Source organism: Pelodiscus sinensis, chromosome 2 (genome assembly GCF_052426305.1).
Source record: "Pelodiscus sinensis isolate ZL-2025 chromosome 2, ASM5242630v1, whole genome shotgun sequence".
In the NCBI taxonomy this organism is placed as follows: Eukaryota; Metazoa; Chordata; order Testudines; family Trionychidae; genus Pelodiscus; species Pelodiscus sinensis.
Window position 1 is genome coordinate 129,582,267 of NC_143053.1, and position 20,474 is coordinate 129,602,740.

A 20,474-nucleotide genomic window follows, 5' to 3' on the forward strand; every position below is an offset into this window, starting at 1 on the left:
CACGTTTCAGTCATATTCTGATATCTTTAAGATCTTATTTCTAGACCTTATTAATGTGGTGAAAGAGCTTAATATTCCCCCCAATCTCTATCTTAAAACATTATTGTCAAATCACATGGAGGATGCTTTCATGGGAGTGTACTCTTTGACTCTGATTGATTAATATAAAAAATGAAAATGGTTGTAAGTATTTGAAATTAAAGATTCTAGATAATTGACGAAGTGGATATAGAGTTTCCTCTGAGAGTTAGTATCTTTGTGAGAGGAGAATATTGTATATCCATTGATGTAATACAGAACATAAATAAGACTGGTAAATTCAGTAGAACACTTGACCATCTTCAGAAAATAGACAAAACTGAATAGTAGGATATGTTACATCTGCTGTTGACAGGAGAGCTTTGATGTGCACCCAGTCTGTCAACAGAGGGAGCAAGTTTAAACATCCTTTCACAACTTTTTTTTGCGACTTCTATTTGTTGACATTAGTTTCCTCAGCAAAACTCAGCACTATAGATATACCTCTGTGACTGAATATTCAGTGAACTCTTCACTGAATTCACAGCACAGCTGAGTAAATTCCAGAGAGGTCCTTCCTTCTTAGTGAAAACCACTATAGGCTTTGAGCATTGAGCTTCCAGGGTCTGTGAGAGCAAGGGATCATCAGTTGGACAATGTCACACGAGATATATTTCCTGGATACTACAGTTCAAACAAGTGATGGTCACATAATCACCACCCTATACCAGGGTATGTCTACACTACTCCGCTAGTTCGAACTAGCGGGGTAATGTAGGCATACCGCAATTGCAAATGAAGCCCAGGATTTGAATTTCCCGGGCTTCATTTGCATAAGCGGGGCGCCGCCATTTTTAAATCCCCGCTTGTTCGAACCCCGTGCCGCGCGGGCACGAACTAGGTAGTTCAAACTAGGCTTCCTAGTTCGAACTACCGTTACTCCTCGTGGAATGAGGAGTAACGGTAGTTCGAACTAGGAAGCCTAGTTCGAACTACCTAGTTCGTGCCGCGTGTAGCCGTGCGGCACGGGGTTCGAACGAGCGGGGATTTAAAAATGGCGGCACCCCGCTTATGCAAATGAAGCCCGGGAAATTCAAATCCCGGGCTTCATTTTCAATTGCGGTATGCCTACATTACCCCGCTAGTTCGAACTAGCGGGGTAGTGTAGACATACCCCCAGAAATTTACTGATTGCTATACTTACCATCATGCCTCCAATTTTCATTCAGGACACATCATGTGATCCATTATCTATAGCCAAACCCTAAGGCACAACCACATTTGCTCCAATCCCTCAGACAGAGACAAAAACTTACAGGATTTCTGTCCAGTATTCTTAAAATTATAATACCTAGTTGGGGAATTGAAGAAATAGATTGAGAGAGCCAGCTGGGTATTCAGAAGTCCCTTACTATAGGAGAGAACCAATAAAAAAGCCACAGAACCCCACTGACCATTACCTACAGCCCCCCAGCTAAAAGCTCTCCTATACATCATCAAGGATCTACAACCTATCCTGGATGATCATCCCTCACTCTCACAGACCTTGGGAGACATGTACAGACAGCCCCTTTACCTGAAACAAGTTATCCATACTAGCTACACAGCACACCACAGAAACACTAACGCAGGAACCACTTCCTGCAATAAACCCTATTGCCAACTTTGTCCACACATCTACTCTAGTGACACCATCACAGGATCTTGTCACATAAGCTACACCAACAGAGGCTCTTTCACCTGCACATAAACAACTGTGAAATACGCTGTTATGTGCCAGCAATTCCCCTCTGCCATATATGTTAGCCAAACCAGATTGTCTCTACACAAAAGAATAAATTGTCACAAATCAGACTTCAAGAACTGTAACATTCAAAAACCAATAGGAAAGCAGTTCAATCTCTCTGGACATAGAGACTTAAATGTTGCCATACTTGAGCAAGGAAACTTCTATAACAGACTGCAGCATGAAACTGATGAACTGGAATCCTCCTTTTCCTTCTACACTTCAGAACTATTTGTTGGAGAATGATGAGTCCATTATTACTATTTATTGAAATCCCAGTCCCCACTGTGAATAGATTCAGAACATTATATCTGAATTATCTGTTAGTCTAGCTCTGAACAGTCATACCCAAAAGTAAACACCTTATTTTATACCAGTTCTAACAGAGTAGGTTAATCCAGTTTTACACCAATGCTACTCCTGATTTCTACCAATGCAACTGAGATCAGAATCAGGACCTAATTTGGTATTAGGAATTGCCATCACATTTATGTTATGGCACACATAAAACTAACTAAAGAAGTTGCCTGAAAAAAGCTAATCTTCAGATACAGAGAGCAAACAAACAAACAAACAAAAAAGGAGACATTCAGTGAGTCCTCCACCTTGTGTAAAAGATGTGTGTGGTCAGACTAATCAACTACTATTGGATTAGAATTATCCTATCATGTCATCCTTATGCCACTGAACAAAGTGGACCATGCCATCCAAATATTCATTCACTCTTCCCCCCCCAAAAAAGCCTACAAAATCTATATAGCCTCATTGTTTGTTTTGAAGGTTTTTGTTACATAAGTAAAGATTTTCTTGTTCCCTCCGTTTTTGTTCCCTCCAAGGGAAGTCTAGACTGCACAGCTATTCTGAGATAGCTTATTTCAAAATAGCACGTCGAACACTACAGGGAAGCCTCAAAATTAGTCCAAAGCAGGCTTCCCTAATGTGGTGATGCTATCTCGATTTAGAGCCCCAGGAGGCACTGGGGAGAAATAACTTAGAATGGCCCTGGTGAAGGGCTATTTGGAGATAACAGCGGTTGAGTGTGTACACACGCCTTATTTCAAAAGAGCTATTTTGGAATAGGCATTAGTCCTCATAGAATGAGGTTTACAGATTTCAGAATAAGCCATTCATTATTTTGAAATTATTTCAAAATAATGGAATGGCTCAGTAGACTCTCGCATTTTTCAAAATAATGTTTGTTATCTCGAAATAACAGTGCAGTGTAGATGCACCCTAAGGTGCTACAGGTCTACTCATCCATTTGTCGTTTTTTAGGGGGTTTTTTTACAATTGCACTGTGATTCTGGAATGTTGTTTGCAATGATTCTCTCCATATAACGTTATTCATTAGTCTCTTAACAAGCACTCTTGCCAACATTAGCCTGACTTCAGCAAACCAGTAAGCATCAATTGAACTTAAACACCCCAGTAACTCCATCCTGGTCAGCAAAGTATTTGATTGTAAGCAGGTGGGTATTCTCGAAATTACGTACATGCTGAAGTACTTTGATGAGCAGGAAGAGGACTGTTCATGTCATGTGCCTAAAGTTCACTATGACTGTGTCTAGACTGGCCAGTTTTTCTGGAAAATCAGCCGCTTTTCCGGAAAAATTTGCCAGCTGTCTACACTGGCTGCTTGAATTTCCGCAAAAGCACTGACTTCCTACTGTAAGAAACCAGTGCTTTTTGCGGAAATACTATGCTGCCCCCATTCGGGCAAAAGTCCCTTTTGCGCAAAACTTTTGCGCAAAAGGGCCAGTGTAAACAGCTGAGATTTGTTTTCCGCAAAAAAGCCCCGATCGCGAAAATGGCGATCGGGGCTTTTTTGCACAAAAGCGCGTCTAGATTGGCCACGGATGCTTTTCCGCAAAAAGTGCTTTTGTGGAAAAGCGTCCGTGCCATTCTAGACGCTATGTTCCAAAAATGCTTTTAATGGAAAACTTTTCCATTAAAAGCATTTCCAGAAAATCATGCCAGTAGACATAGCTTATGTGTTTACGTGTTTTACTATTCCCAGGCTTCTGTATATTACAGTTTGTAATGCAGAATCATCTACAAGCCCAAAACACAATCAGAACCTTCTTTTTTGCTTGACAGTAAAAGTCTTTATCTGCCCCACAAAAAGCAAATCTAAAGAGACAAAAGAGAGAAAACGTTGTAGAAATATGATTATCCCACTATTTACAGAGAGGGAACTGAGTCACAGAGAGATTAAGTGACTTTCCTATAGTCATACTGTGTGTCTCTAGCAAACTGAAAATTTGAAGTTAGACCTTGTGAGTCCCAGGGCCATCCTTCCATTTTAGTGTTTTCAAAATCTATTTTAATAAGCTTGGATCAAAGAATCATAGAATCATAGAAGACTAGACTGGAAGGGACCTGAAGAGATCATCAAGTCTGGTCCCCTGCCCTCATGGCAGGACCAAGCACAGTCTATATCATCCCTGATAGATGTCTTTATAACCTGCTCTTGAATATCTTTTACCTGTTCAGTTCTATTTCCCAGATATTACAGAGAAATGAAATTAAATGGTCAGCCATTATGCATTCAAAGATTCCAGTAGGTTTTCCGTCTCACACAGACCTACCATTTTTCACTATTGCCAAAGCTTATTGAAATTCTTTGTGAGTAGGAAGATGGTTATTCTGCATTAGCTGGTGTTTCACACAAGCAAAAAGTGGATTTTTTTTCCCAATGACTATTTCATGATTAAGTTGGCTGTTGAAATGTTTATGCCATCAGTGCCTAATGGATACTTTGTCAGTAAGCAATTTTTTGTAGATTTGAATATTATGGGCAGATTAGTGATCAGAAAAGACACGTTTGTCCTTTCCAGAGAAAAAAAGGGTAGCCACTACCATGCTCAATGAGGATATCCTCTAGTGCTGTACCAGAGTATAATTTGCTTAAGTCCTGCAATGGCAGAGTTGTAGCAAGCAGGTGGAGCAGACCGTCATTCAAGCTTTTCTTTGTTTCCCAGCTTAACTTAATTTTAGTGTTAGAATGTTTCAAGAAGTAATGTAGTATTTAATTGATGTTATTCATAAATATTGGTATTCTGTTTTTCAGTCGTATGTTATTGTAGAGCTGGCTGGGAATTTTTAAAATTTTTCATCAAAAATGCTGATTTGTAAAAGATGAAACTTTTCACAGTAAAGGATCAAGTTTTAATGACTTTCTTTACTTGGAAAAGCTGTTGAAATCATTTTGAAATTTAAGTTGTAGTGCACTTTAAAAAAAATCCAAAGTGAACATTTCACTTGACCAAAATTGACTTTTTCTGAGGGGAGAGAGGGAAGGAATTTTAGTTTGAAAAAAGTTGGCATTTTGTCCTTATTCAGGAAGAGAAAAAATGTCAAAATCTCAAAATTAGTCATGGGATGTAAAAACTAATTTATGCCAGCTTTAGTGTTGAGCTAATTTACTCGCAGTGTCTTGGCTAGAGTAAATAGAAACAATATTTCTTACATGTCATGTTTCATTGGAACATTAGGGTTCCAATCTACTGATAACTGTCTCTCCCTGCAGATTTCTCTATAAGATAAAGACCTAAGTAACAATATTTAAGTTCAGATAGGACTGTGTGAGGAAACAGCTTTTCAACAGCAGCCGTATTGGGCACAGATTGCTTGTTACAAAAGTTGTAAGTTTTTTAAGCTGAAGGGATATGAAGAAGTAAAATCTATTTGTCTGACCTTTTGCCCAACATAATGTACATAAGAACATAAGAACATAAGAACGGCCGTACTGGGTCAGACCAAAGGTCCATCTAGCCCAGTATCCTGTCTACCGACAGTGGCCAACACCAGGTGCCCCAGAGAGGGTGGACCGAAGACAATGATCAAGCAATTTGTCTCCTGCCATCCCTCTCCAGCCTCAGACAAACAGAGGCCAAGGACACCATTTTATCCCCTGGCTAATAGCCTTTTATGGACCTAACCTCCATGAAATTATCTAGCTTCTCTTTAAACTCTATTATAGTCCTAGCCTTCACAGCCTCCTCTGGCAAGGAGTTCCACAGGTTGACTACACGCTGTGTGAAGAAGAACTTTCTTTTATTAGTTTTAAACCTGCTATTCATTAATTTCGTTTGGTGTCCTCTAGCTCTTGTATATGGGAACAAGTAAATAACTTTTCTTTATTCACCCTCTCCATACCACTCATGATTTTATATACCTCTATCATATCGCCCTCAGTCTCTTCTTCTAAACTGAAAAGTCCCAGACTCATTAGCCTCTCCTCATATGGGGCCCATTCCAAACCCCTAATCATTTTAGTTGTTCTTTTCTGTAACTTTCCTAATGCCAAAATATCTTTTTTGAGAGTAGTTCAAGTTTGTGATGGATTCTCCAATATTGAATTTTTTAAAATCAGGATTGGATGTGTTTCCTTTGTTCCAGGAATTATTTTGGGGAAGTTCTATACACTGTGATATACAGGTCAGAGTGGATGCTCACAATGATCCATTGAACAATTGACTTTTTAGCAAGCTGGCAGTTCCGAAATATAAGACAAAAATCATTTGTGTTTGTACCAAGCCCAGAATTTTTTTGCAAATAAAAAAAAAGTCACAAAGGTTTTTAATTTTTGTTTCTGGGAAATTTTTAATCAAAGCACGGGAAAAGAAAGCTAGATTAAAAATAAGTAGGCTCAAGAAGTAGTGCTCCCAATAGTTTATTGGCTTTGGGTACTGCAGTTTGGTATGGGAGACTTTGCTCCGAATAGCCATTCTGGAGATTGACTTGAACCTAAGTCTGATCAAGATAGTTTGGGGCAGCTGTGCCCCAGAAAAGTGAAAAGCTTGATGGCTAGGGTACTTGCTGGGAAGGAGGAAATGTGGATTCATGTCCCTACTTACAGAACGTGGTTTTGAACTAAGGTCTCCCACATCTTAGTCAAGTCTCCTAGCTGTAGGTCCTCTTCTTTTGTGAATAGCACTTAGATCCTCTTGTGAATATAGCCTAAAAATAAAAAGGTTTCATTTGGACATTATTAAAAAATCCTGTTTTGTTCCAGTTGAAACTTTTTACCCCCAATGAACATAATTTCACAAAATAATTTGATTTATCTGAATCTGCAGGCTTTTAATGTGGAAGGGGATGTTAAACAAAACATTTTGCTTGAAAAATTGTCTGCTCTAAGTACAACATCAGCTTCTCAATTGCAATGTGGGTGTGTAGTGCAAGGCCAAATTTACTTCATTTGTCATTTCTGCCAGTCTTCCTCTGGTGCTGACAGCAGTAAGTTTTAAATTTTTAAAAGAATTATTTGGTCCTTTCCCCTGAACCTCCTCCTCAATCTCCCACTGCTAAAGTATAAACTAGCAGAAAGTTCATGTGATAGACTGGGAAATGTGTCTACTAGAGAAACATCATCTGAGCTCTAGGCCTGTCCACATACTGTACAGACTTTTTTCTCTTGGGCTCTGTCTAGACTGCACTATAAAATAAAAAAAAAAGATACGTAATTTGCGGTACACAAATTTTATATCTTTTTTCAATTTATTTAGAAAGAGGCTATTTAGAAATTTGGTGCATCTACACGTTGCCATATTTCAAAATAATGTGCTCATTCAAACCATCCCTTATTCGCCATAGAATGAGGTTCATAGGAGTGGTGAAAGAGCGCATCTGCTATTTTGAAAACTTTTCCAAAGTAGCGGATGCATTCCTTGGATTCGGCATTGCTATTTCGGGATACTGACCTCTGCTGCAGTTGATGTGGAGTCTGCTCCCGAGTCCCACATATCACTCCTGTCATCACCTTCCTCTCATTCCACACTGAAACTTAGATTTTTCAGGTAACAGATGTCAGTAACACTGGCACTTCAAACTAACGTCACCACATTCCACTGAAATGGAGATTCTGGAAAGCAGGTGAACAGACAAACAGAGAAGGGGTTAAAGTAATGTATTTGGATTGGCTAGCAACCTTCCAGACATGGGGGAATTGTTTCCCTTTCACTAGAGTCCTTCAGTCTCTTTACATTATTTTTGGTGCCATATAACACTTTAAAAGCTCCCTGGTTGACGGATGTGGCCGGAGGCTGAGATCTGCTGAGAGAACCATAATGTAATGAATAAAGGATCCTCAGTAAAGGACAGTGGTATAGATGTTAAGTTGAATATGGGATGATTTTTAGCAGTCTTGGAGCTTTTTTTATATCACTATTTATTTTCACCTCTAATCTGGGACGGGATTTGGAGAGGACATATGCATTTCTATTTGGATGATCCCTGGTTTTTAAGATTTTGCTATTCAAACCAGGCAAAAACTCAGTAACCACAGAGCAAAAGAGACATGAGGCTGGCATCCCTAGAACTGAATAATTGATTAATGCTGTATATAGTATGTGCATTAACAAGGGAAGCACACAAAGCCATCTTAACTGTTAAATAAATAAAGCTGTTAAAAGAAATGAATTTTCTGTGTTTCAAAATTGAAAGCATGCAAGGAACTTTAGTATTATGCAGTCCTTTCTTATGGCTCGTGTCAATAGAAGGCAACAAATAATAAGTAGGTTGGATGTTTGAGAGGGTATTAAAGTTTGAGAGTCAATAGTTTTTCTTTGTGACCTAAAAATATTCATTAATGGAAACCAACAAAAGAAATGTTTTGCATACATTTTGAAAGTATTGTTATTGAAACCAACAGTTTGAGTCAGGCATGTGCCATTTTCCCCTGTTGCAAATACCTGTATCAAACTAGAATCCTTCCGAAAATAAGAATCAAGCAGACACATTAACTAAATACCTTCACACTGTACTTTATCACATTTTATTAATATCTGTGAATATTTGTATTCCTCTTTCTGAGGCACTGATTTTTTTAAGCACAAATCTTCACTGAAATCAGTTAAGGTTTCTACTTAAAAATCAATGGCACAGCATAGCAATTACAAAATGCCAAATTCCATGGTGATATAAATTGCATTTTTTTTAAGATTCATAATTCTCAAAGAAGTATACAGCATGCTGTCCTAGAAGACCATTCATAGAACTGCTTTGCTGTCTATCAGGTCTCCACTGGAGTCTTTGTCTTTCTGGTACACGATATAAGTACACAATGGTTTCTGGTACAAGTTAGGCAGAAAACAACTATGTTTCCCTGAAATCTCCCATACAAAATACAATGATTTCTTTTGCTGATTATCAGCACACAATTAAGAAGGAGCAGTCATACAAGTGAAGGATAGAGAGATGCCAAACAGATATTTTTGGAGCCAATAAAATGTCAAGGGACTTGTCCTGACAACTACACCAGTATAATAGCATCATAATAGAAAAAAAAAAACATTTGATACCTGTCAATGCTTATCTTTGCAAGCTTAAAATTCACTTTCATGAACATTTGTTTAAGCATACTTCCGTTGCTTGAACATTAGTGGTAAAGACGGCTGTCAAATGATTAATCATATGATTAATCATGAAGTTAAACAATAATAAAATGCCATTAATTTAAATATTTTCTACATTTTCAAATATATTAATTTCAATTACAACACAGAGTGTAGTGCTCACTTTATATTTTTTATTACAAATAGTTGCACTGTAAGACCTAAAAGAAATTAAGGCTGTCTATTAGTCATAGTTAATTTACATGATCAATTAAAAAATGCACCTCAAATGAGAAAAAAATCACAACTAATCAGTTTTATTCACACTATAAAACAACAGAATAACAATTAAACTATATTAAGTATTTTCGATGTGTGTTTTTACATTTTCCATTATAATGCAGAATACAAAATGTACAGTGCTCAGTTTGCATATTTTAAAATTATAAATATTTGAACTGTAGAAATGATAGGATACAGTATTTTTTCAATGTATTTCAAAAAAGTTCTCATACTGTGATCTCTTAATGTGAAAGAGCAATTTAAAATATACATTACATATCTGTGCTGAAAACCAAAACAATATAAAACTTTAGCGCTTACAAGTCCACTTAGTCCTACTTCTGGTTCAGCCAATCACAAAGGCTATGTTTATACTGCATTCCTCTCTCGAAAGAGAAATGCAAATGAAGCAGATGAAAAATTCAAATGAAGCGCGGAGTTACAAATCTCGCACTTCATTTGCATAATTGTGTCCGAATGCTTTTTTGAAAAAGGGTTTTTAGAAAAAAAAACACAGTCTAGATAGGGTTCTTTCAGAAAAAAACCCCCTTTTTTTTTAAAGAACCCCTACTGCTCATTTTTTTCAGACTGTGGGGTTTTTTTTTCCCCGAAAAACCCTTTTTCAAAGAAGTGCTTGGACGCAGTTATGCAAACGAAGTGCGAGATTTGTAAATCCGCACTTCATTTGAATATTCGATCTGCTTCATTTCTATTCCTCTTTCAAGAGAGGAATGCAGTCTGGACGAGCCCAAAGAGAAATAATTTTTTTTACATTTGCAGAAGATAATGGTGCCCGCTTCTCATTTACAGTGTCACCTAGAAGTGAGGTAGAAATGTAGCCGTGTTAGTCTGGTGCAGCTGAAACACAGTGCTATACAGTCCTGTTTTTTGTTTCACCTAGAAGTGAGAACAGGCATTCCCACAGAACTTTTATATCAGGCATTGAAAGATATTTACATAGCAGATATGCTACCCATTCTTATGCCCTTTAGCCACCATCTCTTAGGACATCCTTCCATGCTGTTCATGCTCATTACAAAATAACATGTTAACAAAATTTGTGACTCAACTCAGTTGTAGGACTCCTGCTCTGTTTTACCCATATTCTGCCATATATTTCATGTTATGGTAGTCTCAGATGACATACCAGCACATGTTGGTTATTTTAAGAACATTTTCATAACAGATTTGATAAAACACAAACAAGGTACCGATGTGAGATTACTAATGATATCTATAGCACTCAGCCCAATGTAGAAGCAAGGGCATCATTTTGGGAGCGTAGCGGGGGCAACAGCCATGCGCTCCAGTATACGCTAGCTTTTCATCCCGTGCACTCGATGCTAAAGGAGTGAGAGGAAAGTGCTTGCCTTCCATGCATTCTTCTCACATCGGGCTGGTGAAGGGAGCTCACCAGCCAGGTGTGAGAAGAATACATCGGGGGCAAGCACTTGCCTCTCACTCCATTAGTGTCTGGGGAACAGGATGAAAAGTAAGCCACAAACCAGAGTGCATGGCTACTGTCTCCCCTACGTGCCCGAAATTTCACACTTGGGTATAAGAACCTGAAATGTCTTCCAAAATCCGAGAAGGATGCCGTGAAGATCATTCTTTCAGAAGTCTTAAAAGAGGAACTCTCTGATTTGGAAACTACAGAACCTGAACCACCAAAAGAGAAAAATCAATATTCTGCTAATGGCATCTGACTCAGATGATGAAAATAAAGATGTGTTGGTCTGCGCTGCATTGGATCCCAATCAAGCAGAAACCAGATGCATGTCCTTTGGAAGAGTGGCTGAAACGTGAAGGGATGTGTGAATATTCAATGCATCTGGCATTTTGCGATGCTGGCTACAACAATGTCATACAAAGACCAATTTTTCAATTCACCTAATAGAAATACTGTAGTGAAATCTCTTTGTCATGAAAGTTGAACTTACAAATGTAGAATTATATACAAAAAATTGCATTAAAAATAAAACAATGTACAACTTTAGAACATACAATTCCATTCCAAGCTACTTCTTGTTCAGCCAATCAATCAAACAAGTTTGGTTATAATTTGCAGGAGATAATGCTGTTTTCTTCTTGTTTATAATGTCACCTGAAAGGAAACCATGTTGTTTACAGGTTCTGCTCAATAACAAACCAAAGTTGTGCAGAAAAATACATTTTCATCATCTGAGCAAGATGCCAGTAGCAGAAAGTTGATTTTCTTTTTGAGTGGTTTGGGTTCTCTAATTTCCACATTGGAGTCTTTATCTTTTAAGTCTTCTCAAAGCATGCTTCATATGCCATACCTTTTACATTTTGGACAGTACTTCAGATTCTTAAACCTTGGGTCAAGTGCTATATCTCTTTTTAGAAATATCACAATGGCACATTCTTTGTATTTTTTCAAATCTGCTGTAAGCGTGTTCTTAAAATGAACATGTTCTGGGGTCATCACCCGAGACTGCTAATATATGGCAGAATGTGACAAACACAGAGCAGGAGACATAGAATACTTTGCCAAGGAGTTCAGTCACAGATTTAATTAGAATGATGGCCAAAACATGAAGGGGCAAAGAAATATTTAGCATAGCTGATATGGAAATACCTTTCAATGCTAGCTACAAAAATGCCATGCAAACATCTGCTCTCAGGTGACATGGTAAATAAGAGTCAGGCAGCATTGTGTCCAATAAATTTAAACAAAATTTGTCTTAGCAATTGGCTGAACTAGAAATAGGACTGAGTGAACTTCTAGGCGGTAAAGATTTATATTAATTTTGTTTTTCATGCATTTATGTAAAATAGAAAAAATCCCCTACTTTTCTAAGTTATACTTTCATAATAAAGAGTTTGCACTAAAGTACCTGTATGAGGCTAATTGAAAAATATGTTCTTTTGTTTATATTATTTTTATTACAAATATTTGCATTGAAAAATGATAAAGTAAGCACTGTACACTCTGATTTGTATTACAACACAGAATACAATTTATTTGAAAAAATGTAGAAACATATAAATATTTAATAATTTTCAATTAGTATTTAACATTATGATTAATCAAAATTGATTATTTAATTGCAATTAATTTTAGTTAATCACATGACTGAATTGCAATTAATTGACAGCCCTACGAGAAGTCCAACACAATATGGCTGTAAATATAGCCAAAGCTAATTCATGTTTAAATTTGACTGTCTACATGTAGGCAGGTTGTTGTTATGTTTACGTAATTCAAAAATCTGGTGTTAGTGCATTGACTTACAGTGCTTTTTTGTGGATTTTCACCCATTAAAACTGAGAACAACATTTCATATGATGAGACCTGAGTTCACCTACAGGAGAGGTGGTTGTTGAGGATTGTATGACATGAGTTTAAATGCACGAGTCTGATCCAGAGTCAACATAAGTAAGTGAGAATCTTTATTACGCTTTGCATCAGGCCGTAGGTAGGTGATGCGTGCTAATTGTCACTCTTTTCTATCACCACTGACTTTGGTTGTAGCTGTGGTCAGACTAGGCTGAGCTGAATTTTTTTTTAAAATATATTGGAACTGCTTATTTTACATCCTTCTACCAAAACCATTTTACTAACTATTGACAATGAATCAAAGAATTTCATAAATACAAAAACAAATAGAGAGAGGGAGGGAGAACATCTCTGTAATTACACTGTGGCTGAAAAATACAAAATTATATTGCACTGGAGTTCACAGAGTAATGCATTAATATGACTCATTGATTGTCGCGCACAGACGACAATATGATTTTTCATTGTTGGCATCTGATTGCTACAAGGGTCACTACAATTGTAGCACTTCCCTTGATATGATAGCTTGGTTTCAGTCACATAGTTAAGGTGCTGATTTATTTTTTTTAATCTGCAGGTTTGGTATACATCAGTGTAAATGTGTCTTGCATTACAAATTTTTTTGTGCTGCGTTGCAGTTTTCTCAGTTGCCTACTCTTTTGCTGTTTTCCTTTACTACTGCATTATTGTGATTTATATTATGGTAGTAGCTAAGAACCTCAGATTAGTCCTGGACAGCAACATCCCTGCCATTTAACACTAGACTTGTCCTGAGAAGAGACTGCCAAATGTGACACATGCATTCTGAATCAGTGGTTTTATTTTATACCACTACATAGGCATAGCTTCCTTTTCATCTTTTTTAGTTCCTATAGAATTCACACACTTTCATCACTACGAAAATAAGGTTCAGTGCAAAGCTGTCTGTGTGCAGCTCCAGCTATGGTAAGCAAGGGGAAAGTTTCTAAGGCTATGTTTTGTGGTGGAGATAAAAAATAATACATCATCCCACCTCCTGATAATTTTGTTCACTATCCTTCAGTACTTTCTTCATGAAAGAAGAATAAAAGTATTTGAAACTACTGAAGAGTAACAAGTTTATTTGATAACTAGATAAAAAGAATACTTGTTTTCAGACAGACACAAAAATAATATATAAAACAGGATAAGAATGAATCATTCCTACCAGTACTGTACAATATCCTACAGCAACTCAGTATTATCAGCAAAATAGTACTAGTTTTTAAAACTTTATTTCCTGATCCTTTCTCTCCGTCTCAAACTAACTGTGAGAATTTTGATGAACACTTTAATGTAATTTTATGTAATTTAATATTGGCATGTAAATCTCTTTTATAGGTCCCTTTAGATGGAATTTAATGCAGCAAAAATCTTGTCATCAGAAGGATTAATGTCTGCATTAGCATTTCTGCAATAAAATCTGAAGCTAAATCTTGGAGGCCACAGACAGCTCAAACTTGGATTCTACAGCTCTGCATTAAGTGCTGGAGTTTTTATTACTTGCTGTAGGAAAGCCTTTGCCAATGCTTACAAGGAACAGTTTATCCCTGCTTCTTTGGGTCCTGTTTGACGGAGGTCTCCTAACACCACTGCATCCACAACTACAGCAGACTTTAGAAGCAGAGCCAAGAGAAAATGTTGTCACAATGCCAGGGAGGAGGTCATCCTTCCAGAGGGTCAAACGAGGCTGGGTATGGAATCAGTTCTTTGTGCTGGAGGAATACATGGGCTCTGAACCCCAGTATGTGGGAAAGGTAAATTTTTCCTCTTTCTTTAAAAGCTGAATTGACAGCTAGATAGAAGTATAAGCTATAAATGTGTATATTTTAAGACAGCATGAATTTTTTCCATTCCCCTACCCTAACTTCCAAAAAGTTAACTTGAATCTTTTGGTGGTGTTATATTTCGTGTTTCTGATAGATCATATAAAATATGAATTTAAACACAGTTTTGCATTAAATTGAATCTCTGAAAGTTCCTCACTTTTCTGCATCTTAATAATAAATATCCCAAATTTGGTTTTCATACCTGTCACTGTATAAGCAAAGAAAACATTTAATCTTTAAATAAATACAATTTTTGTAATGTATAAGGATCTACAATTGAACTAAATTATCATAAGAAATTATCATTTGTTTCTGTGCAGTTATACTAACTTATATAAGTGGAAAATGAGACTGTTTTGGTTAGAATACTAGAGTATAAACAGATTTTTTTAATCAACAAGTTTGTAACTAATTATATTCACATTGGACTAATTTTCATATCTTTTGCTTTGGACATAAAATAGATATGGGAATTCTGAACATTTTGGTGTAATATTATAACTAAACATAGTGCAGGTCATCATTGGCTATAAGATCAATCTCAGTGGTTGGATTTGAATCAGCTTTCATAGCAGAGGAGCAAGCATACTGCCCCTTCATCCACACTGAAGTACTGTATGTGTAAGCTAACATTTTTGTGACTGGTTATACATTAGGTTTTGACAAAAAACAGCTTTTGAGTTGTTAAGGACAAAACATATTGGCTACATCTACACTGGCCCCTTTTCCGAAAGGGGCATGCTAATTTTAAACTTCGTAATAGGGAAATCCGCGGGGGATTTAAATATCCCCCACGGGATTTAAATAAAGATGTCCGCCGCTTTTTTCCAGCTTGTAGAAAAGCTGGAAAAGAGCATCTAGACTGGCCCGATCCTCCAGAATAAAGCCCTATTCCGGAGGATCTCTTATTCCTATTTCAACATCTGTATGACGCATTTGAAATTAACCCAGTAATATTTTATCTAATTCACATTGTTCTCCTTTATTAAACATAAATTCTACTTTGACCATAGGACTTTACTCAGTGGAAGTAGAGGACAATTATTCATTCCTTGAATACCCAAAACTGCTACTGAAATGAGTGTTGCAATTTTGTTTGCAACAGAAATGCAGCATCATGCTTTGACACAGCTTATTACCACAGAGATTCTTTTCTATCTTTGTTTTAAATGTAAATGGTTCTGTCTATCTGCGGGATGAATACCACATTCTAACTGTAAGCTGAATAGTATTTAAAACAACTTCACCTCTCTACCATCTCTGCCACTAGTCAAGCCTCTCAGAACCAGGGAAGGAAGAGTAGAAGACCCAATAAAATCCACTATGGACTGTGCTTTGCCAGTCTAAAGTGAAGTGGGATAAAATATTATAGCTTTAGGCTTTAATAAAATCCTAAAATAGAGAGACATAACATTTTGAAATGCAAAGCATATTTATTGAGTAGAAAACACAAAGGCTGTGTCTACACTGGCATCCCTTCCGGAAAAGGGCTGCTAATGTAGCACTTTTGAATAGGCAAATCCGCGGGGGATTTAAATATTCCTACTTTCAAGGAATAAGAGATCCTCTGGAAAAGGCTTTATTTTCCAGAGAATCACGTCTAGACTGGCGCTTTTCTCTGGCTTATCTCAAAGCCGGAAAAAAGCGGCAGCCATGTTAATGCAAATACCGCGGGGGATAGTTAAATCCCCCGCGGATTTGCCTATTCCAAAGTGCTACATTAGCATTCCTTTTCCGGAAGGGATGCCAGTGTAGACACAGCCAAAAGGTATCATGAGACTATTTGCAAATCCTCATTGCATTGGCAGTGAGCAAGATTTGTGCATCTTTTATTGGTCAAACCAAAAAATCCATTTTAGGTCATGGCTAGGATTTATAGATTAAACCATTCCTGTTTTTATGTAACCCTTCTGCCATGTGGGGCCATCAGCAGCCAGAGCCAGGTTCAATATCTATTTCAGGGTTTTCTTTCCATTCACCCAACACAGAGCTGGCTCAAGCCCCCACCTAATAATTTGATAAATTCACTGGGCATCTCTGAGATGCAGTGCTTTCTCTCCCCACAGAAAAAAAGTCTGAGAAACTATAAATTAAAATGGAAGAAGTGATGTGGCATTAATGTGGGAAAACACCACAAACAGAGTTCATAAACAAAAGCCTCAGTAAAAGTCCCAAACCAAGTAGGTTGAGTAGTGTCCTTTTCCTCTCCAGTTCTTAAATCTGGAAATCTGAATGCCCTCTTCACATGCCCAACCCTTCTCTGTACCCCACTCACAATTGCTGCCTTTGGTCAGAGCAGACCCAGAATTCAGAGGTGTAAGCATGGATTTCACCTCCTAGCCTAAGTGAGGGAAGGTAAAGAGGCATCTTATTCACTCCACTGGTCACTCACCATCCACCTGCTCACTGGCCATTCATCTCATCTCTCTGATGCTGCCCTGCTGGTCATTCATTGCACCTTTTTGCCACCATCCTACTGGTTGCTGGTTGTGCTGCCTGCACTCTGCTGGCCACTTGTCACTTCTCTCTGTTGTTGGCTGCTCATCACACCTCTCTGCTGATATCCACTTCTTGGAGGTAATTTCTTCCCATCAATCTCAATTATTTCAGCTCCCAGAGATTTTAACTCTTAGCAAGCAGGGTAGAAGAAACACAACTCCCACACAATTGATATAAGAAAAGAGGCATCTAATGATACCTATGTAGCTCTGTTTTTTCATCTCTCTGTGTGTGTGTGGGGGGGGGGGAATAGGTCAAACCAGTCCAGACGGGGGAAGCTTTATATCCTCATAACCACAATAACCTTCTCTCACCTCTTACCCCTAATTGGCCTCTGGAAGTGGAGCCCCTGCATTAGCAAGAGTCTTTCTGCTAAATGCGAGCCCTTTAATGTGGAACAATTTAGAACTGTCATACTTTTCAATATTCCCACAAAATTGTAAACATTGGTAATCCTATTTTAGCTATCCCTGAATTTAATACAAACATAACTGGTGTTGGGTCTCAAATTAAGCAAAATAGGAGCAAACTGTATTTACATATGCACACCCAAGATCTCTTCCCACTGCTAGCTAGCTGTAAGGGATGCATTCCTTCAGATCCTGCTTACATTTAATTCTGAAGATGTTTTTTAACTGATTCAAATTGATGAAAAGAGGAGCTCTTAATCACACCTAAGGGTATGGGTATAATTGCACTTTATGATAAATAATAACGATGCATCTTGTGTACTTAGTATACACTTCAAGGAAATATGCCTCTAGTGTGCCACTTGTATTGAAAAGATAAAAATCGAATATAAACGATATGCTTGTGGAACACAAAATGACTGAGAAATGGTAATGAATGCTTCGTTAATGTTAGAGTGGAAAACACAGATCTGTTTCCAGGACATGAAAACTGTTTCAGCCTATCATCTGTTCAAACAATGTAAGAGTCTACTTTATGCTTATTATCAATTACCTCTGTGCAGCAGAATTTTATCAGTCATAAGCATTTATCTCCAACAATCCACCTGAGATAATTGAATATGTTATTTTAACTGTTTTTTCTTTGCTTGATTTCCCTAAAGAATTAAAAGGTTATAGTTGGAAACCATGTGTGTGTGCATACATATATCAAACCGAAAGTATCTGTGTAGCTAGGATAAAGCTGTTCTTTAACTTTTTGAATTACTAGCATGTATGCACACCCAGCTGGGAAGAGGGTATTCAGAGATGTTCTCAAACTTCATGATATGAAACCTCTAGTAGAAAGACAAGGTGGGTGAGGTAATATCTATTATTAGACCAACTTTTTATTGGTGAGAGAGATTTTAAGCCACACAAAGCTCTTCAGGTCAGAGGAAGGTACTCAATATCACAGCAAACTGCAACAGATTCGTAGTATAAGTACTTGGCACATATTGTAAGAGACCATTCAAGTTAGAATGGCCTGATAGCACCTCTGCTTCCATAGGACAAAAAAGAGGGGGCTAGTGGGTTACAGATTCTATAATATGCCATAAATCCAGTGTTAATGTTCAGTCCATGATTTTTTGTATCTAGAAGAGTAATAAGTTTAAGCTCCTAGGCTCGTCTTTTGAAAGTGTTGTGCAGGATTTCTTTCAGGATGAGGACTCCGAGGTCAGATAGAGAGAGATCACTTTGCAGTTTTAATAATAAGTTATTCGGCATGGTTTGGCCCCATCACTAGGAACTCTCACACCCACTTCAACCACCTGGATGAAACTCCCACAGATTTCAATGGAAAAAACTCTTGTGCTGGAGGTGTGCAAACCACATCTCCAATTACAATTTAAATACTTAATCGGTGATGTACTTTCTTAGGTATCTGCCTCCTAGATAGAACTGGGATAATTGTTTGGTAGTTTAGATGCTTCTGTTCAATTAGAGCATGTCTACAGAGCAACCAGCCTGTGATTTGCTTCTCATGCTAGCTATAATCTGGCTAGACTGTTAAAAAGAGATGTCACAGCAATGAGAGCCACACAAGCAAGTATATTCTATGACAGCACTGGGATTAAAACTCAGAAGCTCCTAGCTCATGCTGCTATACTCAGGCCAGTTGACCTCTCCCACCATCCTTTAATAGTCAATAATGAAAAGTGGAGACTTTTGAAAGTTTTGCATTCTGTTCATTGCATAAAGTGTGGGATACAAAACAGATTTGGCAGATCACAGGAGATTATGTGATGGAACTTTGTTAAGTGAAACTGTAGAAAAACTCCCGGTAGGAATTTAAATTTATTTTTATGATACCCTTTGCAAGTTTATCTTTTGTATGAAGTTCATAAAGATGCAGTATCACCCGAATATACTGTAAAGACCCATGAGTTATACATAGACCTATTGTTGCTGCCCTGGTTCATCTAGTAGATTTGCTTCTTTGCATCAAGCAGTTTATGTGGAAAATTATAAACCAAGGTTTCTATCACAGCAACAATTTCTGCTAATATTTATATAGCTAATAATGACATAACATAGGTAGTGGTCAAACCAAATGAAACCTGAATTTAATTTGCTTCATGAAAGGACAAAAAAGTGGATTTATGATGAAAGGGAGATCAAGGTGAATTGGAAGGACAAACTCTTTGTGCTGGGAGCCACTTTCTAATAGAGGTAGAGGGGGTTACTCGGTGATCATTCCTGATGCGCTATGGAGATGTCACAAGTTGAGGCATCAGCAATCTAGGATGGTATAAAAATCAGTCATAGGTAGCAGAGTGTGTTGTGCATCAGAGGCAGGGGCGGATATAGGGCAGGGTGAGCGGGGACACTGCCCCGGGCCCCGCGCTTCAAGAAGCCCCGCGCATGCACCGTGTCAAAGGGGGGCCCCGTGAAATTGTGCTGCCTTGGGCCCCACAAAATCGTCATCTGCACCTGATGAGAGGGCTATTCAGTGCTTTTCCTGTGTGGCAGGAAGGCAACAGATCTTGTGACACAAACTGTTGGAGTATGTCTACACTAGCCCCCTAGTTCGAACTAGGGAGGCTAATGTAGGCATTCAAAGTTGCAAATCAAGCCCAGGATTTACATATCCCGGGCTTGATTTGCATCTTCCCGGCCGGTCGCCATTTTTGAAATTTACAAGTCCGGACTAACTGCCCGCGTCTACACATGACAGGGACCCGGTAGTTCCAATTAAAGCCCCTAAATTGAACTACCTGTTAAACCTCCTTAGATGCAGGCAGTTAGTCTGGACTTGTAAATTTCAAAAATGGCAACCGGCTGGGAAAATGCAAATCAAGCCCGGGATATTTAAATCCCAGGCTTCATTTGCAACTTTGAATGCCTACATTAGCCTCCCTAGTTCGAACTAGGGGGCTAGTGTAGACATACCCTTAGATGGTACTAGGGATGAACCTCTGGTTATGGTTATGCTGGAACCACCAGTCTAAGGAT

General features: G+C 38.0%; 1 protein-coding gene and 1 long non-coding RNA gene across 2 annotated transcripts in view; one reads left to right on the forward strand and one right to left on the reverse strand.

Annotated features, from left to right (window-relative positions):
- Positions 1-6,641: 6,641 nt before the first annotated feature.
- LOC112547755 (uncharacterized) overlaps positions 6,642-20,474 on the reverse strand; it is a 35,726-nt gene continuing 21,893 nt past the window's right edge. The window contains exons 2-3 of the long non-coding RNA XR_003091568.3: positions 7,510-7,670; positions 6,642-6,766 (exon numbers count right to left, since the gene is read on the reverse strand). This is a non-coding gene — a long non-coding RNA (uncharacterized LOC112547755). The remainder of the gene's footprint in view (positions 6,767-7,509; positions 7,671-20,474) is intronic.
- Positions 14,084-20,474, forward strand: part of CDH12 (cadherin 12) — a 259,798-nt gene continuing 253,407 nt past the window's right edge. The window contains exon 1 of the mRNA XM_075921427.2: positions 14,084-14,499. Within this exon, the coding sequence (XP_075777542.2) occupies positions 14,269-14,499 (231 nt within the window). The 5' untranslated portion in view covers positions 14,084-14,268. The remainder of the gene's footprint in view (positions 14,500-20,474) is intronic.